Source organism: Macaca mulatta, chromosome 8 (assembly GCF_049350105.2).
Source record: "Macaca mulatta isolate MMU2019108-1 chromosome 8, T2T-MMU8v2.0, whole genome shotgun sequence".
Classification (NCBI taxonomy): Eukaryota; Metazoa; Chordata; class Mammalia; order Primates; family Cercopithecidae; genus Macaca; species Macaca mulatta.
The window spans coordinates 101,493,801-101,516,282 of NC_133413.1; the positions used below are offsets into that span (position 1 = coordinate 101,493,801).

Consider the following 22,482-nt stretch of genomic DNA (forward strand, 5'->3'; position numbering starts at 1 on the left):
AAATGGAAGTATTACAGTTTCCATTTAGATCACTTCCCAGATAGCTGCTTATTGCCCTCAAAGATAGTTATGAACATCCATCCTGTTAACTTTCTTCTCCAATATCTATATCCATATAGCTAACATTTGTATGCATTTGGCAAACCTTCCAAAATTTTAACAGAATGCTCTACCCTACAAGTTTTACATTCTTGAAGGGTCTGCACAGTGCTTGGAAACAAACAGGAAATTGAGAGCATCATCTCCCACTCCAGGAAAATGCTACTGTACATTTAATAAATAATTGTTGAATGAAATTTGCTCTCCAACCCCAAGTTTTCTCAGACTCCAAATCTGTACAACCAACTGCCTAATTCACATTTCTAATTGAATAACTACAGGTATTTCAAACTCCACATGTCTGAAACAGAGTAGTGATTTCCACTGTCCTTCTCCCACCTCCCACACACATGGCCAATTCTTCCTCCTGTTTGCCTATCTCAGGTATAACCTTGTACCTACTTACTAGGGTCATTTTTGGAGATTTGTGATTCCTTTCTTTCCACTGACTCAACCCATTAGCAAGTCCTGTTTAAAATACATCCTGACACCAACACACCTCAGTGCTTCCATCACCTGTACCCTGGTTTAGATCACCATCATCTCTTGCCTCTTCTGCTCTAACAGCATCCTGATTAGTGTCATGTCTCATTAGTCTGTTCTCCTCCACATGCCAACCAAGGGTGATTTTTTTAAAAAGTAAAGTGTTTTCATGTCTCTCCTCTGCTCCAACCTCTGCACAGCTTCTCATTATCCTCAGGACATAATCCCTTCTCCAGCAGGTGGAATAGAAATCTCTCCTGGGTTTCCCTCATCTACACCTCTCACCTCCTCTACCTCTTCTGCTCTCCGCTAAGTGACCATGCTCTAACCCACTGTCCCTTGTTTTTGTTTATTTATTTATTTATTTTTGAGACAGAGTCTCACTCTGTTGCGCATGCTGGAGTACAATGGCACAATCGCAGCTCACTGCAGCCTCAAACTCCTGGGCTCAAGAGATCCTCCAGCAGCAGACTCATGAGTAGCTGGAACTACAGGCATGAGCCGCAGCGCCTGGCCTCCTCCTTGTTTTTAAAATAGCAAGTGTTATACTTGCTGTTCCCGTTGCATGGAGCACTCTTTCGGTAAATCTTCCAAAGGCTGATCCAACTCATGTTTCAGGTCTCTGGGTGCTATCTCTGAGTTGTCTTTCCGGGACACCCATCTCAAACATTTGCCATCCAAACAGTTACTTTCCACCCTCATAGGTTGCTTTATTTTCTTCACCCTTTGAAATGATAATGCTTACTGTATGTATCTCACAGGAATGTAAGCTCCTCAGCATCTGGAATACTATCATAGGCATTCAAATATTTGAAAGGATGACTGAATGAATGAAACATTTCTTGATTAATATTTTAAAGATGTTCAGTATAGGCAGAAGGAAATGTGGATATTATAAAACAGAATAAAAGAATCCTGGAGCCTGATGCCTACAGAATAATGAAAAAAAAAAAAAAGACTATAACAGCAAATAGCTCACTACCATACTGGAAAGCTAGAAGCAGATCTATTTCACCAATGTGTGGGCTTTATTTTTCCTTGATGAGGATGTGGTCTCAGTGAAGCAAATTTTGATTTAAGAACCATTTTGAAAAAAATTCCCTTAAATGGAGCATTAGCAATATCATAGCACAAAGGCTTCTCATAATTCCGCAAGGCCCTGCTTGCTCAGTATCACAGCAGGTGAACACTCTACTGGGGTTTGGGGGAGCATCAGGAAGCTGCTCTCAAATATCCTGCATCCAGCCTGGCGCGGTGGCTCTAGCCTGTAATCCCAGCACTTTGGGAGGCCGAGACGGGCAGATCACGAGGTCAGGAGAACGAGACCATCCTGGCTAACGCGGTGAAACCCCGTCTCTACTAAAAAATACAAAAAAAACTAGCTGGGCGAGGTGGCGGGCGCCTGTAGTCCCAGCTACTTAGGAGGCTGAGGCAGGAGAATGGCGTAAACCCGGCGGAGCTTGCAGTGAGCTGAGATCCGGCCACTGCACTCCAGCCTGGGTGACAAAGTGAGACTCCCTCTCAAAAAAAAAAAAAACCAAAAAACAAATATCCTGCATCCTTTTCTCCTCATTGTGACAACCTGGCTTCCAGTGGGTTTCCGAATCCTTGGCAAGTAAAGTGAGAATTTAATCTAGCCTTACAATGGGTTGTACATGTGGTAAGGGTCCCTGGATCTCTGTCATCTCTTCCTGCCAATCCACAGACAACCTTATGCTCCCTGCAAGTATGCAGGGAGACTCAGAAATTTAAAAGACTGCCAAAATATATTCAATCTCTCTAATTCAGTAAAAGTCTAGCCTAGTGTAGAACATAGTTAAAAATGAACTAAGACTTTATCTAATTTTAAACTAAGACACTATCTCTAACCTTAGATTTCTCCAGGTATAGGACGTAAGAGAGTCACTCAAAATACACCTATTTACTGTAGGATTTCTAAGAAAGCATAAGAGTACATATTAAATAATAAGTCTCAAAACTAGGAGTCAATTTATTTTATTTTTCTACTCACTGAAAACATTTCCTCAAGCAATTTCAAGTTTACATGTTTTATTAAAAGGTGAAAAGGATAGGACAATGTCTTCTAAAACACAATTATGAAAATTATGCTTCCTAGAAAACCTAAATGAGTTTCAGAGTAAAGGAATATTAACCTTTTCATTTATGTTAAGCAGCTTTGAGGTCAGTTTGCAATTAAAATAAAGGTATATTGGAATATTACATTAGATGGAAATAGATAATTCTTCAATTCTTTAAAAAGAGCTTGAATATAAACAAATACAAAGAACCGTCACTAAAGTCCCTAATGATCTCCATGACACTAACTTCAAAAGACATTTTTGGTCCTTATCATCTTTGCTCTTTCTTAAACTTTTGCATGATGACTCCTTTCTTGAAGTATTTTCTTGCTCTTGACTCTGTGATATTATCATCTCCTGGTGTTTTTGACCCTCCTTGCTGGCAGCTACATTCACCTTCCTCTCCCAAGTCATTAAACATCAGGGTTTTTCAAAGCTTTGTCCAGGTTCTCTCCTTTTCTTAGATCACTCTTTCTTCCTAGGTTATCTCATATGGAGCTTCTCAAACTTTTTCACACTGTGGTACACAGAGAAAATGACAATATGTGTATGACATCTTAGAACTGGAGGTCTCTGGGCCTGGTGTTGTGGCTCATGCCTATAATCCTGACACTTTGGGAGGCCAAGGCAGGCAAATTGTTTGAGCCCAGGAGTTTGACACCAGCCTGGGCAACTTAGTGAAACTTCATCTCTATAAAAAAAATACAAAAAAATTAGAAGAGTGTGGTGGCTACTCAGGAGACGGAGGTGGGAGGATTATTTGGGTCCAAGAGGTCAACACTGCAGTGAGCTGTGATTATACCACTGCACTCCAGCCTGAGCAACAGAGTGAGAACCTGTCTCAAAAAAAAATAAAATAAAATAACTAGAGGCCTCTGGCCTGAAGGCTTTAATTACTACCTTAGCACATGTATGTTCCATCACAGCACATCCTATGGCATACCAGTAGCGCCCTGGGAAGTTCTGAATCAACATCCATGTATTTAGCTATCACCAATATGCAACTAATACACAATTTTATATATTAAGCCCATGCCCCGTTTCTTAGTCCTAAGAAACGAGGACTAAGAAGAGATGTGACAACTGGATCTACACTACAGGTCCCATTTGGCCACATGTAGCAGCCAGGACCTGTAGTGTAGATCCAGTTGTCACACTTCATCTTGGATATTTGAAAGCATCTGAAATACATCATGTCTAAAACTAAGTTCACTATCTGTGTTCCCCAAAACTCGGTCCTCTTTTGGTGTTCTCCGTCTTCTAGTGTTCCGGTAATCACACCATGAAGTTGTATAGCCAGAATTCTAGGAGATATCCTTGCCACTTCTCCCTCACTTCCATGTGCAATGCATCATCAAGCCCTGTTCAATCTACCTCCTTAACATCATCCCTCATTTCTCCATCTCTACCACCACCTGAGTCCAAGCTACTGAAATAGTTCAGTTAAATGGCCCGAATTATCACAATAACAAAGGAAGTCATCTATCCTTGTCTAATCTAGCCAATCCTCTAATTCATTCTCTAATCTATAGAGTGATTTAAACACTAATAATAAAGATTTAATCCAGTCATCCCTTTGCTTATGGCAATATTCCTTAACATGACCAACAATATCCTGGATGGGCTGATTCATATTCATTATTCTGGTCATCTGTTGTTGCAGAACAAGTTGCCCATATGTGGTTGTAGTAAGAATTTGGCTAAGGCTGGAGTCATGTGAAGGCTCAATTGAGCTTGGCATCCAATATGGCATCTCCCTTCACATGTCTGAGGGCTGGTCAGGCATTTTTCTCTACGAGACTAGTTTCAGGTTCCATAAAGCATGGCAGTCTTAGGGTATTCTACTTCTTACATGACAAGTTACTTTCCCCAGAGTGTACTTTACAAAAGCCCAAGACAAAAGCTGTAAAACCCTCCAAAGTCATTCAGCATATCTTCTACCTTATTCTAGAGGTCAAAATCAAGTCATAGCATCAGCCCAGATTCAAGGAGAGGAAACTGAATATCAGAAGACATAGTTCTTTGAAGGGGAGAGAGAGTCTTGGGAGAATATCCACCATACCTGCCTCTCCAATCCCATTTTGCAGCGCATTTCCTATTGCTGTTTCCATTTTAGCCACGTTGTCCTTCCTTAAGTGCCTTGTATTTGTCATACTCCACCCTGCTGATGGCTTTGCCAATACTGCTTTCTTTGCCTAAAAAGGTCTTCCAGTCCACCTTTTGCCAAGTTAAATCTTGCTCAACTTTCAGATCTCATTCAAGCATCAAGAAAGGCTTCCCCGACTCCCTCAACAAAATTAAATCTTAATTTGTACTCTCAAGGTATAGCATATATTTCCAGCACTGTCTTCATCTCCATTGCATGTTGCATTTGTTTGTATGATTACATAATTTATTTCTCAATACCCTCACTACACTGGAAGAGGAGCCATGTCTATTTTTGCTCTCCTACCACAGATTTGTCTGGCACTCAAATATTTATTTGCTGAATAATTTTAAAAAAACTAAGTAAATCAAACTGTCTGCCTCTGTATAACAAATTATTATTTTCCCTTTATGAATTATAGTGAAGTATATAATCCCATTCCCATATTCAATACATAATGAGACAACCCCAGATATAAACAATATTCACAGAAAACATCTTATAAATTCAAAGCTCATATTCTTTTGTTATATCCTAACTACGAAATTAGCAGATGTATAAAGGAATCAATTAATACATCAAAACTGTGTAAGTTTTGTGGTATTTCTTCCAATCTCCTTTCAAATGAGCCTAAAACTCTCTTTAATTTTAATTTCTACACCTAAATGAAAACTGGCAAGTATATTAAATGAAGCACTGTAAGCAGGAGAGAAGCGATTTCCTATGCACAAATCCAATACTGACAGTAGAGAACACTAGACACACTCCACTTAGAAACCCACATGGATTGTTACACAGACCACACATGATTTTTCTTGTGCTAAAACCAAACACACAATACTAACTGCTCCCTGTTACATTATTAATAATCTGTTTAGAAATAAACACTCCACCAACTTTCAACCTGAAATGGACTATTTATCTTGGAGGTGGGAACTAACATCTCTGTACTTTAGAAGGTAACAGAAAGAGAAAAGGTTTGGATTGGAGAAAATATTCACTAGTTACAGCTTTTAACTTCCTTTTTCTCTTTTAAATAAAAGTCTGAATAACTATAAATGGGATCATGAACTAAAATTCATTATCAGAAAGTGCATTCTATTTTTGATCGAATTCCACCTGTCAACCCTAATGGTTTTCAACTACCAAAAACATCTGATCCAGTGATAGAACTTTTTTTACAATCTGAAATAATTCAGCCGTGTGTTTATTTATTCTTTCTCCCTAATACAATATAGGCTTCATGAGGGTATGGGATTGATTACCTTTGTTTCCCTAGAGCAGTGTATGGCCCATTGTGCTTCCCAATAAATTAATAAATGAATGAATAGTGGTGGTCTTCCAGAATCAGATCTTGTGTGTTACTCATAATATTTATTACAATGTTTGTTATTTATGAAGAAAAATATTTTGTCAAAAATGCAAATAAAATGCTTTTACCTCTCATTTATGCTTCTTCCTTAGTAGGTGCTATGTCATATGAAATTAAGAGTTTCTCTAATCATCTAACTTGTCTCATTCACCAGTTAAGAAAAAATGTATTCTACCATAGGGCAGAAGAAGCTTTTTGCTAAATCATTGCGTCTCTCTGGTTGTTAAAAGTTTTCTAGAATGACACTACTTTTTCTCAGCGGCTCAACTGGAACTTATACTTGTGTAGTTTGAGGAATCTTATTAGGTTAAACAAATATATGGCAAATAATAAAGATGTCTACAAGCAGGTCCCTGAGTGTAACCATTTTTTAAAAAATAATTTATCCACTAATTGAGGTTATAGGAAAATTACTTAAATTGAAACTTTGTCTCCTAATAAACTGTCAAACATTTGCCATAAAAGGCTGACTTGATGAAGTTGAAACATTCATTAGTGAGTGTTTAAGTGTATTCTACATAATACAATTTATATAACAGTAAAATATTCATATCAAAATGGCCCATTAGAGGAAATTCTCTTGCCTGGTGTCCTCTGATACAAGTTTAATGCTGACCAACAAACATGACCTGTAGGTTTTCTGTGGGCAAGTCTCTGTACCTTATTTCTCAAGCCATAGCTCACACTGAATTATTTACAGCTAAACATCTTTTTCCTTTGTTTTCCTTCGTTATAAGTATGGACCAAGATCTAGATAGTTGATTTTGAAGTTATAAAATGTTAAATAGAAATTTTAAATACTAAGCAAGTTCAACCTGCTCTACATCAGCTCTAATTCCAGAATTCAACTTAAAAAGTTGTGTTACAAGAAACATTACCTACTTACACTTTCAAAATCATTAACTTTTGCTTCCTTGGGTTATTAAACTTCGCTCATATTCAGCCAAAAAAAGAGGGAGATGCACTTAAGGCACATTTGCAAGTGCCATTTTGACCAATCTTTTCACTAACCTAAGTGGTTTGTTTTTAAGTCTTGCCTTCCATTTTCTTGTTAACACCTGACTCCACCTTATTTCTTTACTATAGTAATCAACTAAAAGGCTTAGAACAACGTTTGATTTTTAAATAAATCGGATAGTATGGTAAATAGATTCCATATTTCTCCAGATCCCATTGCCATTTAGTCTTTTTTTTTTTTATTCTTCTTGAGGGAAAAAATAGAAATACATGTAATATTAATTTGGGTTACTTTTTACAAGTTAATTTCAATCTCACCAGATATGTATTAAAAATATCCTATCTTCCCATCTGTCAGAAGTAAAGTCCTTCCTTCTCATTCACAATTAAATCTAACACATCCTCCTTAAAAGTAGCAGTAAAAAGGAAGGGCAGGAATTTCAGACATATTAGGAATACTGATTAACTGTATTCGTTTTGGGTATGGCAATTCACTGAGTGAACAGAGCACTGTTGGGTGAATGGTAGCAGAAGCATATTGTTCAAGTTAAAGCCCTTTCAAGGACAGATGCCAAGGTGAGCAATACTCCTGGTTTCTCAGCAACGGAAAAGGATTTGTGAATGATTGTGAAAGATTTGCACCACCTCCTAGCTGCGCTTAGGGGCTGCTCTGAAAACAGCTAAGCACAGCTTGGGAGATTCATGTCACATCCTGTAGCCCCGTGTAAGAAGTGGTGAAATACAAACACACACACCACTACCAACACCACCACCACCACCACCACCACCACCACCACCAGCACCACCACCACCAGAAAAGCCCTGCGGAGAAGCTATCAGGCAGGCGGGCTCGCCTGGGAAGGCACAGTCAGCATCCTTGCTCAGCCCAAGCGAGAGGCTCACCTCCACCTCCAAGCTAGAGCTCCCAAGTCTTTATCCTTCTGGGCGTTTCCTTGCAAAGTAGAGGGACCTATGCTGGCCTTACCTCTGGGGCTGCTTTCTTGCAAGTACGGTGGGGCGGTGGGAGTGACATTTCCGGAGTGGGATGCTGACAGCAGAGGCGAGCGTTCGTCCACCCCATCAGCAGCCATGACTGCGGCAGCGGAGGGGCCTGGGGAGGCCGAGCCGGGGTTGCAGCCTCGGCAGAGTGGTGGCTAGTGCTGCTGCCTCTGCTGCCGCCGCTGCTGCTGCTGTTACTGCTGCTACCGCCTCCGGGAGGGCCCAGGATGTGTCACAAGGCAGGAGGCAGGGGGAGGGGAGGGTGCAGGACCGAGAGGCGGGGGAAGGGAAGCGCGCTGGGAGGCATGGCTGAGGGGAGGGGAGGGAGAAAGAAAGAGCCCGCAGAGTGGGAGGAGCGGGAGTGGAGGAGCTGGAGCCCAGCCAGCCAGCCACAGAAAAGGGGAACAAATTAGGACCAACTGGGAAACGCGAGGCAGGGAAGATGCCATGTAACTGAAAGGGGGTCGAGAGTAAATGGGATGGAGGGGGACAAGTCCTTTTCTCTAGGAAAGACGGATAAAAAGCAGCCTGAAAGGGGCTAGGAAAGAGGAAAGGCCTGTGACTTGATTACAAGAAAACTGGAGCAAAAGCAGATTATCAAGTTTATCTCCCCTAGGGAGGAGGAGGGACTGACTCTTTGCTGTCGAACTTTGCAGCAGTTACATAAAGAAAGCTTCTTCCTGGGGTTATCAATTTCTTCTATAGGGGTTTTGTGTAGGAAATCAGTTTTCAACATCTGTTATCTAAAAGAAAGTAGATCTTTGCGGAAGTGTCACCATTGCCTACTTTTCCTGAATGATTTTTTTTTAATAACAGGAATGTTGGCCTGACCGGTTTGGAACTCTGGTAACCGTACCTTTTTGGAACTATGCGGTGTGTTGCCTTTTACAAGTTTCATTTTACAAAATAGGTTGTCATCTTAGTTTTGGTTTTGTAGCTTATTGTCCCTGACACATATAAAATAAGTAGGTCTATGAATAACGTCAAACAACGAAAAACAAATTTCTTGAGATAAAAGTTTTAAAATAATTGTTTACTTGTAAAACAGAGTTAAAGCAAACAAAAAACCCTAAGCACTGACAAAGATTCTTTGCTTGGTCAAACAAGTAAGGTTTCTGAATCTTCTGCTGGGCCCATCTGCACTTCCTTATAAAATCCAGTTTTAGCAAAGAACCCTACTAACTTAATTTAGCAAAAAGCCCCATTCTCAATATTGATATTTGATCAGGTTCCTCATCCTCCAGCATCCCCCATGTGAGGCCTGAACTCCTGTCTTCAGCAAGAATCCTTTTTGCTTGGTTTAGTCAGAATCCCCCTTATCCTACTGCCCCTCTCCTACATGCTCCTTGGCTATAAATTCACATTTGTCCACGCTGTATTCAGAACTGAGCCTAATCTCTTCTTCAACATGGCAAGACCCTGCTGCCATGGTCCCTATACCTATCAGTATAGCCCTGAATACATTCTTCCTTACCATGCTTTGACAAGAATCACTGAATAACTTTTTTCTTTAAAAACACAGTTCTTGCCATGTTTTATATGTTTTTCTTTCCTTTTTTCTTTGGTGGTTTGTCATATTATCCTAGTTTACATGAATATGAAAACAAATTAAAGTTTTGAGGCTGGGTGTGGTGGCTCACGCCTGTAATCCCAGCACTTTGGGAGGCCAAGGCGGGCGGATCACCTGAGGTCAGGAGTTCGAGAGCAGCCTAACCAACATGGAGAAACCCTATCTCTACTAAAAACACAAAATTAGCCAGGCGTGATGGCGCATGCCTTTAATCTCAGCTACTTGGGAGGCTGAGGCATGAGAATCGCTTGAATCCGGGAGGCAGAGGTAGCGGTGAGCTGAGATCGTGCCGTTGCACTCCGGCCTGGGCAACAAGAGCAAAACTCCATCTCAAAAAAAAAAAAAAAAAAAAAATTAAAGTTTTGAACATGTCCGAATAAAAATGCAATAGAAAAATAGTAATGATCTAGGATGATAATTTTCCTGCAATAATTTTTTGAGTCACTCAAAAGAAACATTTATTACTCATTTACTAAGTCTAAAAAATAACTAGGGCCGGGCGCAGTGGCTCAAGCTTGTAATCCCAGCACTTTGGGAGGCCGAGACGGGCGGATCACGAGGTCAGGAGATCGAGACCATCCTGACTAACCTGGTGAAACCCCGTCTCTACTAAAAACACACACAAAAAATTAGCCGGGCGTGGTGGCGGGCGCCTGTGGTCCCAGTTACACGGGAGGCTGAGGCAGGAGAATGGCGTGAACCGAGGAGGCGGAACTTGCAGTGAGCTGAGATCTGGCCACTGCACTCCAGCCTGGGCGACAGAGCGAGACTCCGTCTCAAAAAAAAAAAAAAAAAAGATAACTAGGACATGATCTCAGTCCTCAGGATGCCTGAGAGAGTCAAAAACAAGTGGAAAATGAGGCTAGCTGTAGATTTCAGTGAGCATGAGGAAAAGCAGAAGTTAGACATACGAAACTATGTTTCAAATTACATTAGGAAGGAACCTCACTTTGCTTTCTGAAGATACGTTCTTTCTTCCAGAAAAATCCACTTAGGCACTAGCTGGAAATCCTAAGGGGAAATCAAATAATGATGTTTTCACTCGCGCAGCATCTTTTGTGGGTCAGTAGCATCAGGACACAATACAATATAAGGATCCCCATATGCTATAAGGGCATTTCTAGGTCTCCTGGAACCTGGGAAGTACAGAATCAAGATGTAGCACTTCCTGCAAAAGTGCCTGTAATTTACAAAAATGAACAGCAGTGTTTTTAAAGCTGCAGCCTGGAGACTATTGAGTTAAAGAAAATTATAAGAAAAATCAACAAAATCTTATTACTATAGTATTCTATCATGTTACCTGTCACACTCCATTGTGACAACTCCAGCCCCAACCAACTTTCTAAGGTCAGAAACCTATCTATGTTATTTATAACTAGATCTCCGGTATCTAGCACAACGGTTGGCACATTAGTAAACACTTGATATTTGTCAAATAAACAATTGAGTGAATGAACAAATATGCACAGTCCCAGAATCTTACTAAAACAAAACGTTTGGCACAAAAAGATGAAGAACATTTCTTGGCTTTTTGATGAAGATGACAGTTTTACCATCTGACTGATCAATTTCTTTTTAATTCCATCATACCTCTACAACTGTCTTCTCTTTTGCCCATGTAGTGATCGGTATAAATGTTTTGTTTTGTTTTGTTTTGTTTCTTTACTTCATTATATGGTTTCTCTACTTCAGAACTCATTTGAGGCTCATGGCAGTTACTCTTCTTACACTACAAAAGGTAGTAGATATACTGAGATTATATTTGCAGCAATCTCAACTTCCACAAAAAGCAAAAGGCTTTTATGAAATGAGTGCCACTTCATTCTAGTTTAAATATGATACTATGGTTTATGGTTTCTCAGTAGTTGTTAAATAATACTCATCAATCCAAGGTATTTTTATGATTATGATTATGATATTTTGCCATCTCTATTCATGAGATGAGCTAATGTGTCTATTGGAATAAAAATACTATATAAACAGATAATATGTGAGATATAATATACTTAAGCTGCTGTTTCAGTTATCTACTACTAACAAACCGTACCAACACTCAGTGGCTTAAAACAACATGAGTTGTTATTTTCTATGATTCTCTAGTTGATTGGGTGGCAATTCTGTCAGACTTGCCTTAACTTTCAGGCAGCAGCATTCAGCTGGCAGGTTTGCGGGGGGCTAGGCTCAGCTGGGACATTTGGGCTCACTGGGCAATTCTCTTCATTTAGTCTTTATTCCAGACTTCATATACCTTGGAGTCTCAGAACACTATTCTAAGAGGATGATGGTGGAAGGTAAGGGACCCCTAAGATCTAGGCTCTGGTTCTCAAACATTGCTTCTTATCACATTCTCCCACCATCAATAGCTTTCTCAACCTGCCTCCTGCTTGGAAAAAAACGAGCACCCAGAGGCCCCTTCATGATCAAAGGAAGTCACAAGGCTGGTGAAGGAAGAGATTCCATCACTTCAAGTGAAGAGTAGCAACGTCACATTGCAAAGGGGTGTGGAACACAGCAAGATGATCCATTGGATGCTATTGTATAACAATCTACCACAGTCTGCCCACTGGTCACTTTGGTTCACGTCCCCCTCACAGGCAAACTACACTTATCCACTCCCAACACCCCAAAGTCTAATTTAATCACTGAAGTCAACTTTATGTATCTTTCACCTAAATCTAATCCAGGTGCAGTCAAAATGCCTGGGAGATGATTCCACAAGTCCAGCTCCTTGGGTACAGCATCTGTTGATCCAGAGACCTGTGAACTAAAAGGACAAAGCATGTGCCCTTCTCTCCCAGCCATCTCAACCTCCAACATTTAAAAGTGGAATAAGAACAGGGTAACAACTGACAGAGGAAGGGAGAGGGGGCATTCTGAATAGAAGGTACATAGAATACATGGGACCACAGAATTCTGAAATCCACTTGGGCACATGTCACCAGCTCTTTTGACCCCAGAGACATGGAATGCTTCCTTATTAGGGCAAAGTCTGCTTCTGTTGCTATTCCTTTTCTTCATCTGTTCCTATCCTTGGCTCTTGGCCCTTCCCACTGAGTCTGGTCTTTTTCATAAGAAATGGCTTCTGTTTGCAGCTGCATAGCTTTCTCAGCCTGCCTCCCCACAAAGAAAGTTGAGAACCCAGAGGCCTCTTTTCATTTTGAACTGCCTCTGTCCCTTTTAATCCAAATTGGCACAACTTCTTTAGAAATTTGTGGGCTTTTCCAATGAATCTGAATGGGGTTTACATCATGCCCGCAAAGCCACAAACATAATATTTTTTTTGAGACAGGTATTTCTCTCTATGTTTGGGTCACACTTGAGGCCCTTCAGATTCTTAGAAGCTCCATTTTCTATTTAAGGAAGTCTCCAAGTCACTGCTTGAGTCTTTCAGAGGTCTTCAGGGAGGGTTTTACAGCCATATCCCTGATTTGAACTTTATTCTGAGGCCATTTCTTACATCGAGAATCTTTTGCTGGGTGAAAGACTGTTTTGAGCCCCTATATTTCCTCTAAATTCAATTGCAAACAGAAAGTTCCTACTTTAGTTCATCTCTGTGGTTGGCAAAATAATGCCTCCCCAAAGATGTCCATGCTCTAATCCCCAGAACTAGTGATTATTTTACCTTACCTAGCAAAACGGATGTTGCAGATATGATTACAGGGTGCAGACCTTCAGATGGGAAGATTATCCTGGATGATCCATGTGAGCCAAACCTAATTATGAGTCTTTAAAAGCTGAGAACCTTTCTCAGCTGTAGTTAGAGATATTCACAGGAGAGATTTAAAGTGAGAAAAGGACTCAGCCTACCATTGCTGGCTTTGAGGATGGAGGAAGGGATCAAGGAGTATGGGTGTCCTCAAGAAGGTGGGAAAGACTTTCAGCTAACAGCAGCAAGGACATATGAATGTTAGTCCTAGACCACAAGGAACTGGATTCTGCAAACAACCCAAAAGAGCAAAGAAATAGATCTTCCCCTAGAACCTCTAGAAAGGGACATAACCCTGCTGACACCTTGATTTTAGCCCTGTAAGAGCCATGATAAACTTCTGACTTACAGAACTATAAAATATTAAATTTGTGTTAAGCTGCAAAATTTGTGGTAATTTTTATGGCATCAGCAGAAAATGAAAACTTTCTCTTAAAATACCTTATTTAACATAGCTAAAAGAAGTTAGTTGTCACTTTTAATTTTCTATATGGAAATTACTTTAGTGAAATGAACAAGTTCATTAGGAACATTTTCTATTTTCTAAGTTACCACAGGCAACAGTTAATTGGTTCACCTTTGTTTTTCTAGTCTCCAATAGCAATTTCCTCCCTGCTCTTCTAGTTTCACTGTCTCCTCTCCATCTTTTTCAGTACTGTTCTGTGCCTGGCCCTAAAGACAATGTCATATACTTGGGGTTTTGTTACAGCAATATCAGTTTGCTACATTTATCTATTGATTTGTACTTTCAGTGCCAACTTCTATTGGATTTATCTGTTGCTTTGTACTTTTATACCATGTTCTGTTTTATTTATCTATTGCTTTGTAAGAATCCACCATCCTAAAACTTAGTAGACTAATTGTCAATGTACTGTATTTTTTAAAAATAATCATTAGGGTTAATCAGGTAGTTTTCTGCCAAGTCTTACCTGCACCCACTTAGGCCAATGCATTCAGCTGGTGGATCAGCTGGGGACTGAGCTCAGCCAAGAAATCTGGTTGGCCAAACCTCTCTTTCCAAATGCAGTTTCATTGTGAGAGTCTTTATTGCATGACAGTCTCGGGGTAGGGTCCTTGGAGGCCAAAGGCAGTTGCTGCAAGGCCTCATGAGTCCAAGGTTTTGGAACGCACATGACTGCATCTGCCACATTCTATTGGTCAGAGAAAGTGACATGAACAGCGTATATTGAAGCAGGCAGGGGGATAAATTGTCTCTTGATGGAAGGTGTGGCTATGTCACATGCAAAGGGGCACGGATGCAGAAAGGTGTGATTCACTGGGGGCCTCATATAGTGATCTATTCTAGCTACAAACATGTTGTTTAAGAGAAACAAGGAGAATGACAGAGGAGAGGTCTGTATGGAACACCATGCTTTTGCAAGGAAGTTTAATATGAAATTCTAAAGTCAATATGAGAAGTATATTTTCCAGCAGACAGAGTAATAATCCTGAGAGAATAAGGCCATATTCAGGAATTTAAAAAGGCACAACATTTTGCAGAAATAATAGAGGAAGGTTGAAGGCTTAACTGCAGTCACAGAAGAGTCCAGGAAGACAAAGGGCTAGAGCCAGTCAACAACCCAAAGTAGCAGTAGAGAAGCCTAGTGAAGGTTAAGGTATAGGTGTGGAATAGAACTAGAAGAGATCCTGTTTCCCTGTATTATTTCCAGACACTTCAGGGAAAAGGCAAGACCACATGGTTTCCTCCCAGCTGAGCAGTTCTTCAGAAAGAGGCATCATGGGAGTTCTGTTAGTGCTGGTGTTGCAAGAAAACTTAAGAGGTCAAACCTATGGACTTTGTGGTCCCGAGTTCCAGCCTTTTGTGTTCTTGCCAATCCTTTAAATATCCACTCAAATGCCAGAGTTGAAATTATGTTTTCCCCTACTATATTTGCATGACTTTTTTTTTACCATGATAATAGCATTTTAAAATATTTTTATTCTATTTGACACATATACATGAGCAGAGACTACCTGTTTCTTTACAGCATCTAGCGTAGCACCACATACGTATGTGGCACTCAGTAAAGGTTGTTTTTTTTTTTTCCAAGTAATTAGTCCTAGGTTGCCTCTTACTGTCTCAGTTTCATCAGCAAAATTGAAGTAGCTGTCCTGCATCTCACAGGATGCTAATAAGAGTAAAGTAAGATAAAAGCTCTATAAACAATTCCAAAAAGAAAACAATGGAATGCAAAAGAGTGAAATGCAAAGCTCAATAGAGGACACGTAACTTGAAGCTGTATGAAACTTTCCTTGTTATACAAAACATAGCTAGGATCCAAAAATGAGGATGGAACCCCATATACTAAATCAGCAGAACTAGCCCCTCAATAACCACAATTACCTCAATCCATATAAACAGGAGAATAGGAAGGAGGAAAATGGGAATTATTAGAGTCATGACTTTTGGCTTGGGAGGCACTGCTATGGCTTGCTCCTGCCCCTCCCCAAAAAGCCAAGATCTTTAAAGTCTGAGACAGACTCTAAGGGAGTCTCTGGCAAAGTTTGGGGATGTCTGAAAAAAGGAAAATCAGCACCTAATTTTCTAGTTATACATTAGATTAGGACATAGGCTACTCAATCTTCTCAAAGTCTATGTGAACAGGAAAAAAAAAAAAAACTTGAGAAGGATGGCAGGGCACACAGAGAGCCCTGTGGTGCAGCTCAGCTATTACTTCTGCTTTGATGGGAGCATATATGTTTCTGGTAGGCAAAGTGAGCACCACAAAAAAATAGCCACACTTATGCCATCATGCTGACACCAACACAAAAAGCTAACTCCTGGGTGAAATAACCAGCGACAAGAGCCCATGGAGTTTACCAGTAAATGCAAGGGCCTTGGAGGGTTAGATGAGGTGAAGCAGGACACTATGGATTGGGAAGGCTTTGAAATAACTCACATGTGTGTCTCCTGTATAAATCCAGTATTTGAGTACCTGCCATCGAGAGGGCATTGTCAATGGACAGTCATTATTGGCCCAGCAATTGGTGTCAAAGAAGACTTCACTAGTGGCCCAAGGAATCTCTCTGATTCCTCCTATGTCCGCTCACTGGAGAAGCTAGAATATCCAAGAGGGAAGAAGAAGCTGAGAACCAAAGGCAAAATATGTTGTCCCCAATGTAGGTAATGGGAAATAAATAAAAAGAAGACCATATCCTCCTTCCCTATGTTAGGTCCCTCAAGCCACAATGCTAGAAGTTAGCTGCAAAGAGAACATCTTTAATTTACATAGGAAATTTGATTTTTAGACCGTGCTTGTTTTGTTTTGCTTTGGTTTTTGGCAGGGTCTCACTCTGTTGCCCAGGTTGCAGGGCAGTGGCATGATCTCAGCTGACTGCAACCTCCCCCACCCCACCCCTGGGTTCAAGTGATCCACCCACCTCAGGCTCCTGAAAAGCTGGGACTACAGGCTGTGTGACACCATACCTGGCTAACTATTTTTGTATTTTTAGTAGAGATGGGGGTCTCACCATGTTGCCCAGGCTGGTCTGGAACTTCTAAGCAATCCACCCGCCTTAGACTCCCAAAGTGCTGGGATTACAGGTATGAGCCACTTCACCTGGCTAACAAAGCGGGTTTTTAATCACTGAAATGGACTGGGAAATTATAGAATTTTCCCAAGATGTGATAATGTGATAAGACATCTGCTACAGGAGGCAAGGAGAATTTAAAATGGCCTTGTTAGTGGCAGTATTTGGAGAAAACTATAAACATTTCTAATTTATACTTCTACAACTTCAGCTTGATAACCTACAGAGAGAGAGAGAAAGAGAGAGAGAGATGACTATTACCTCAAATTCATGTTCCCCTTGATTTAAACATTTTTAACTAACGTAAGTATTTGGTACTAAATGCTGGGGTTACAAGACGGGACAATACTGAGACAAACCATTCCTTCCTATGATGGAGATAAACACAATTGTAAGAAGAAGTTGGGAAGATTACCAACATATATTGAAAATGTGACCACTTATCACCATGGTAACAAATTATTTTGGTCAAAAATACTTTTCGATGTTTCCAGACCCTACACAGCTAGCTTGATGTGTAATTAAGCATTATCATTGCTGCCTTGAAGGATCACTATCAGGTACATTTCACTGTCTCAAACAAGTTTCTCTGAAAAGTGTGTGTGTGTATGTGTGTGTGTCTTAGGGCTAAAACAGTTTTTTGTTTTGTTTTGTTTGAGACGGAGTTTTGCTCTGTCACCCAGGCTGGAGTGCAATGGTGCAATCTCGGCTCACTGCAAACTCTGCCTCCCAGGTTCAAGGGATTCTCCTGCCTCACCTCCTGAGTAGCTGGGACTACAGATGCATGCCACCACGCCCGGCTAATTTTTTGTATTTTTAGTAGAGAAGGGGTTTCACCGTGTTAGCCAGAATGGTCTCCATCTCCTGACTTCGTGATCTGCCCGCCTCAGCCTCCCACAGTGCTGGGATTACAGGCGTGAGTCACCGTGCCCGGCAAAACAGTTTTTAAAAAGTACATTCTTTTTCTTCATTGAAACACTTATTTAACCTTTGAACAGTGCATTTTTCCTACTAACAAAACTTGGTTTTGATGTATTATTCTGATCATTTAATCGCTTTACTAGTGTTTCAAAATTAATGATCTCAACTAGAATAGTATTCCAATTATTCTCAGGATCTTTGGATAAATCTTAAAAAGAAAGCCTAGGAAAAAGCAGTGTTAGTTGAGGTGATGCAAAATAGGTTTAGTGACTCTGCTTTTTTAATAAACAGGGTGAATATACCTGAGACTGAATTGTGTGCCCCTCCCCTTGCCATTCACATGTTAAAGCCTAATCTCCAATGTGACTATATTTGGAGAAGGACATTTAGGAGGTAATTAAGGTTAATGAGGTTATAAGAATGGGGCCCTAATCTGGTAGAATGAATGTTCTTATAAGAAGAGACACTAAAAGCTTGTTCACTCACTCGCTGTCTGCACAAGCATACATCATGGAAAGGCCACCAGCAAGTCGGGAAGAAAACTCTCACCAGAAATCAAACCCTGCTGGACATAGACCTTGGGCTTGGAGCCTCCAGAACTGTGAGAATATTGATGTCTGTTCTTTAAACTATGCAGTCTGTGGTATTATTTTATAGCAGCCCTAGCTGACCAATGACCAATATAATCTGTAAAGAATAAGATTACTTTAAAAAAAATCCATTTAGCCCTTGGACACACACATGTGCGTGCACACACACACAGACACACACACACACACACACACACACACAAGCCCTTCACAGAGAAATCTGTTTGAGACCATAGAATCAGTTGATACATACAAAAGGAACTTTAGGATGAGAAACTTCCCTTTCCGATGGTTTCAGAAACCAACTGGGTAAGAAACTAACTATTACCTAAAGGAAATTGGTATTTCCAGCACTTCCTCCAGTGGGATACAGAATCACATTCTCATTTATTTTATGCTTTTGATTCCATCTTGTCTAACTGTATGGCCTTTAAGTCAACCATCCCAGTTTATGTAACCAGTCTCCTATTTTTCAATGTTTCAGAATTTTTATAATACTTTACTATTCATTCATTTGGCAAATGTTTACTGAGCACCTTCTAGGTGCCTGGCACTATTTTAAGGGATACAAAATTCCTGACATCACAACACAGATAAGCAAAATTCAATTTAACAAGGATGTATATCAGATGGAGATAAATATTATGGAAGGAACTAGGAAAGGTGGGTGGAGGGAGCACATTGCTTTTTACATGGAGGGCATAGGATCAGCTACACTGACACTGAAGCAGAAATGTGGATGGTGAACAGCAAAGCCCTGAAGAGGAAACATGATTGGTTCATGTAGGAACAGCAATGAAGTCTGTGTAGCCCAATGAAAGGGTGCAAGGAGAGAAGGGGTAGAAAGTAGAGATGAGACCAGAGAAGTTTGGCATGGACTGCAATGGGGTAGATCACATGGGGCCAGTTGCGTTTTTCCTCTGAGATGAGAAAACTATAGAGCTCTTAAAGGCTTTTGAAGAGTGACCTTATTTGACATAAGTTTTTAAAGGATTATGATGACTACTATGTGAAAATTGGATTGTAGGTAACAAAGGAGTGGAGGTCGAAAGAGGGATCAGATTCTGGATATATTGTGAAGCTAGATCTAACATGATTTGCTCATCGATGTGATGTAGAATATGAAAGACAGAAATCTTTGAATCTTTGAATACTTTTCTGATTATTTATTCCTGATAATTTTTTTTGAATTGGAAGCCTAGATCAAAGACTACACACATTTAAAAGTCTTTCAGATATATACTGTCAACTTGTCCTCTGAAACCTGAAGAAACATTTTTATCCATTTTTTTTGAGACAGTGTCTGAGACTGTCTAGAATATTTCTCAGCAGCACAGGAAAATAACATGGTATTATCATGTTAAATATTGACAGTTTAATAGGGAAATATGTTTTTTTGTATCTTAGTTTTACTCTTAATGATTCTGAATAATATTTTTATTGCTCAATGGTATTGGCCATTTTTTTTTCCACTAGGGAGTTTGTCTTTTTATCATTTAATCTTTTTAATTACAATTCTTATTTAAAATTTTACTTATTTATAAAATCCATTCTCTTTTCCTCCTGGAAACCCAGATAAACTACATTTCTCAGCCATTCTTGCACTTAGGGGTAGTCATATGTCCAAATTCTGGCTAGTGGAACATCAGTGGAAGTGATGCAGACTACTTGTAGACCATGTAGGCCATGAAAACCTCCTTTGTATGATCCTCCACACTCTTTTCTACTCAAAGGAAGGAAATAAAGGTGGAAGTCTTTGATGCGTTTTTGTTTTTCCTTTCCCAGTGCCTTCCATTCTCAATTCTACTCACCACTAATTACCTGATTTTAGTATAATCAAAATGCTGAAGGAAATAAAGTACCTTTATGACATGTCTTAAGCCTTCCAAACCTTGATAGCATAAACCAAAAAGCATCCGAGACAGGACTCAATCAACTTAGAATTTTATTTTGTCAAGCTTAAGGATGTGCCCGGAAGAAAGAAACATAAATCCACAGGAACAATCTATGGTTCATACCTTTTAAGAAAGATGACTTTCAGGGCTTCAGTATTTAAAGGTGGAGAGCAGACTGAAGGGGAAAGAGAGAGTATATGGTCAAATTACTGACTCCACATGTTGCAAGAGAAAAGGAGCAGGTTGGGGAATAGTCAATCAGGTATTCCTCTCACGCTCAATAAATTGGCACTTTACATAAGGTGAACACAGAGTACCTACCTATGGAAATACCTGACCTTTTGTCTGTAGCTATTAGCTTAGGAACAAAAGCAAGCAGTTTCTTGCATGACTCAGTGTTCAGCTTACTTTTTTCCTTTTGGCATAGTGAATTGGGGTCCTGAGATTTTATTTTTTTTCCACAATAGGAGAATCATAATGACAAATTTATAAATATAATATATAATTTTTCTTACCCTTTGTGAAATTCATTTAAATTCCTAAAATTTTACAAGATTAAAATACATTTAGTAATAATCAATTTTTTAAATACAAAGATTCTAGAAAAGCTTAAGGTACATTATTAGCTATGGTAATTCATTCTGCTTGAAGAAGTTTAAGTAGTGACTTTTTTCAGCACCGAACTGAGATCTTCAGGACCATCCTTCCCTCCTTTCCTCTCCCTCTCTTCCTTCCTTCTTTTTCTCTTGTTCATTCTTTCATTCTTCCTCTTTTTTTTGAGGGGTTGGAGTAGAAGAATAGGCATATACAATTGTGAGGTCTGGAATCTACTTCATATAAGGACAAGGAGCAACTCTGGATAAAGAGAGAGTAAAATACATGCTTTATTTGCCTGCAACTTGTGGGAAAGAGCATCAGAAGGCAGGAGAGGAACTTGGAAGGGGAAGTGATAGAACACTGACGAAAAATCCTACCTCTTCTGTAGTTTTTTCACTAGGGTGGATACTCATGTACTGACAAGCAAGTATCATCTTTAGCAGACTCCACCTGAGTTAATGATCTGCTTTTATTTGTCACTGATTCTACTTTCCACAGGGTATCAGGATGAGAAACCTTCAAATTATGCATCACATTGAATCTCTTGGTGGCACAGGTAGCATGGAGGTGGCCCACAGCATCTGTGGTACAGGTAGGAGATTGCTAACCCTTGTTCAAGAAGACATTGATAGGCAAATAGCCAGGACTATGCTTTTCTCTTGGAAGTGCCTACTCCACTTACTCTGAAAGGTTGACTCCTCACGATTCATTCAGATCTCTGCCTACATGTCAACTTCTCAAGTAGATCATTCCTGAACAGATTCCTACCCCCATCCCATATACTTTATTATTCTGTTACAGTACTCTATTAGTTTCCTACATAGTACTTAACATAATTTGTGCTTGTCTACTTTTTTGTTTACTTACATATTGACTAATACATTTATTTGTTTGTTACAATGTCTTTATAAGAGGAACGTCTTTTTAGCTCTCCAACATTTGCCTAGTGTTTATCACAGTACCTGGAGCATAGCAGTTCTTCAATAAATATCAGTGGAAAGAAGGAGTTATTTAAAATTTAAATTTAAAAAATCCAAACATGAGGCTGTAATTCTTACTGTGACTCTCAAAGATCCTGATTACTTGGTTTGGATTTTGATGGAGATGCAGAAAGAGAAGCAACATGTATTTCTGCCTCCAGATTAAATGTTGTAGAAGAAAGAAAACATTTATTACACCTAGCGTGCATATTTGATAACTCTTAATATTAAAATAGTTCCTGCTATCTCTTATATTTGTAATACTCCTGTTTATCTATTGCAAGTGTATATTAGTACTTACGGTATTTCAAGAAATATGTAGCACAGGAGATCCAATGAGATGCAAAACAAACCTGCCTCCTTCCTAAAACTGAAAAGATGTTAGTAAACACTGACTTGGAGTTTTTTCATAATGGCATCTTAAGTTGTATTTTTTTATACACACTTTTTTGGCATACTTAGATACAAAGAGTATTCTTCAATTCCATAAAGAATTATGCTTTCTCCTCTTTTTCTTGAAATCTGTGTCTTTTTGGCTTGTGTTTTCTTACCTTTGGT

At 39.6% G+C, this 22,482-nt stretch overlaps 1 protein-coding gene and 1 long non-coding RNA gene across 2 annotated transcripts in view; both read right to left on the reverse strand.

Annotated features, from left to right (window-relative positions):
• The window catches only part of PIP4P2 (phosphatidylinositol-4,5-bisphosphate 4-phosphatase 2), a 47,494-nt gene extending 39,048 nt beyond the window's left edge, over positions 1–8,446 (reverse strand). Inside the window, 1 exon segment of the mRNA NM_001193771.2 lies at positions 8,121–8,446. Coding sequence (NP_001180700.1) covers positions 8,121–8,226 — 106 coding nt within the window. The 5' untranslated portion in view covers positions 8,227–8,446.
• A 12,639-nt stretch (positions 8,447–21,085) lies between these two features.
• LOC144330622 (uncharacterized) lies at positions 21,086–21,459 on the reverse strand. Its single transcript, XR_013396929.1, has 2 exons — positions 21,322–21,459; positions 21,086–21,202 (listed from the first exon to the last, which is right to left on the reverse strand). It is a non-coding gene; the product is annotated as an uncharacterized LOC144330622 (long non-coding RNA).
• Positions 21,460–22,482: the final 1,023 nt, after the last annotated feature.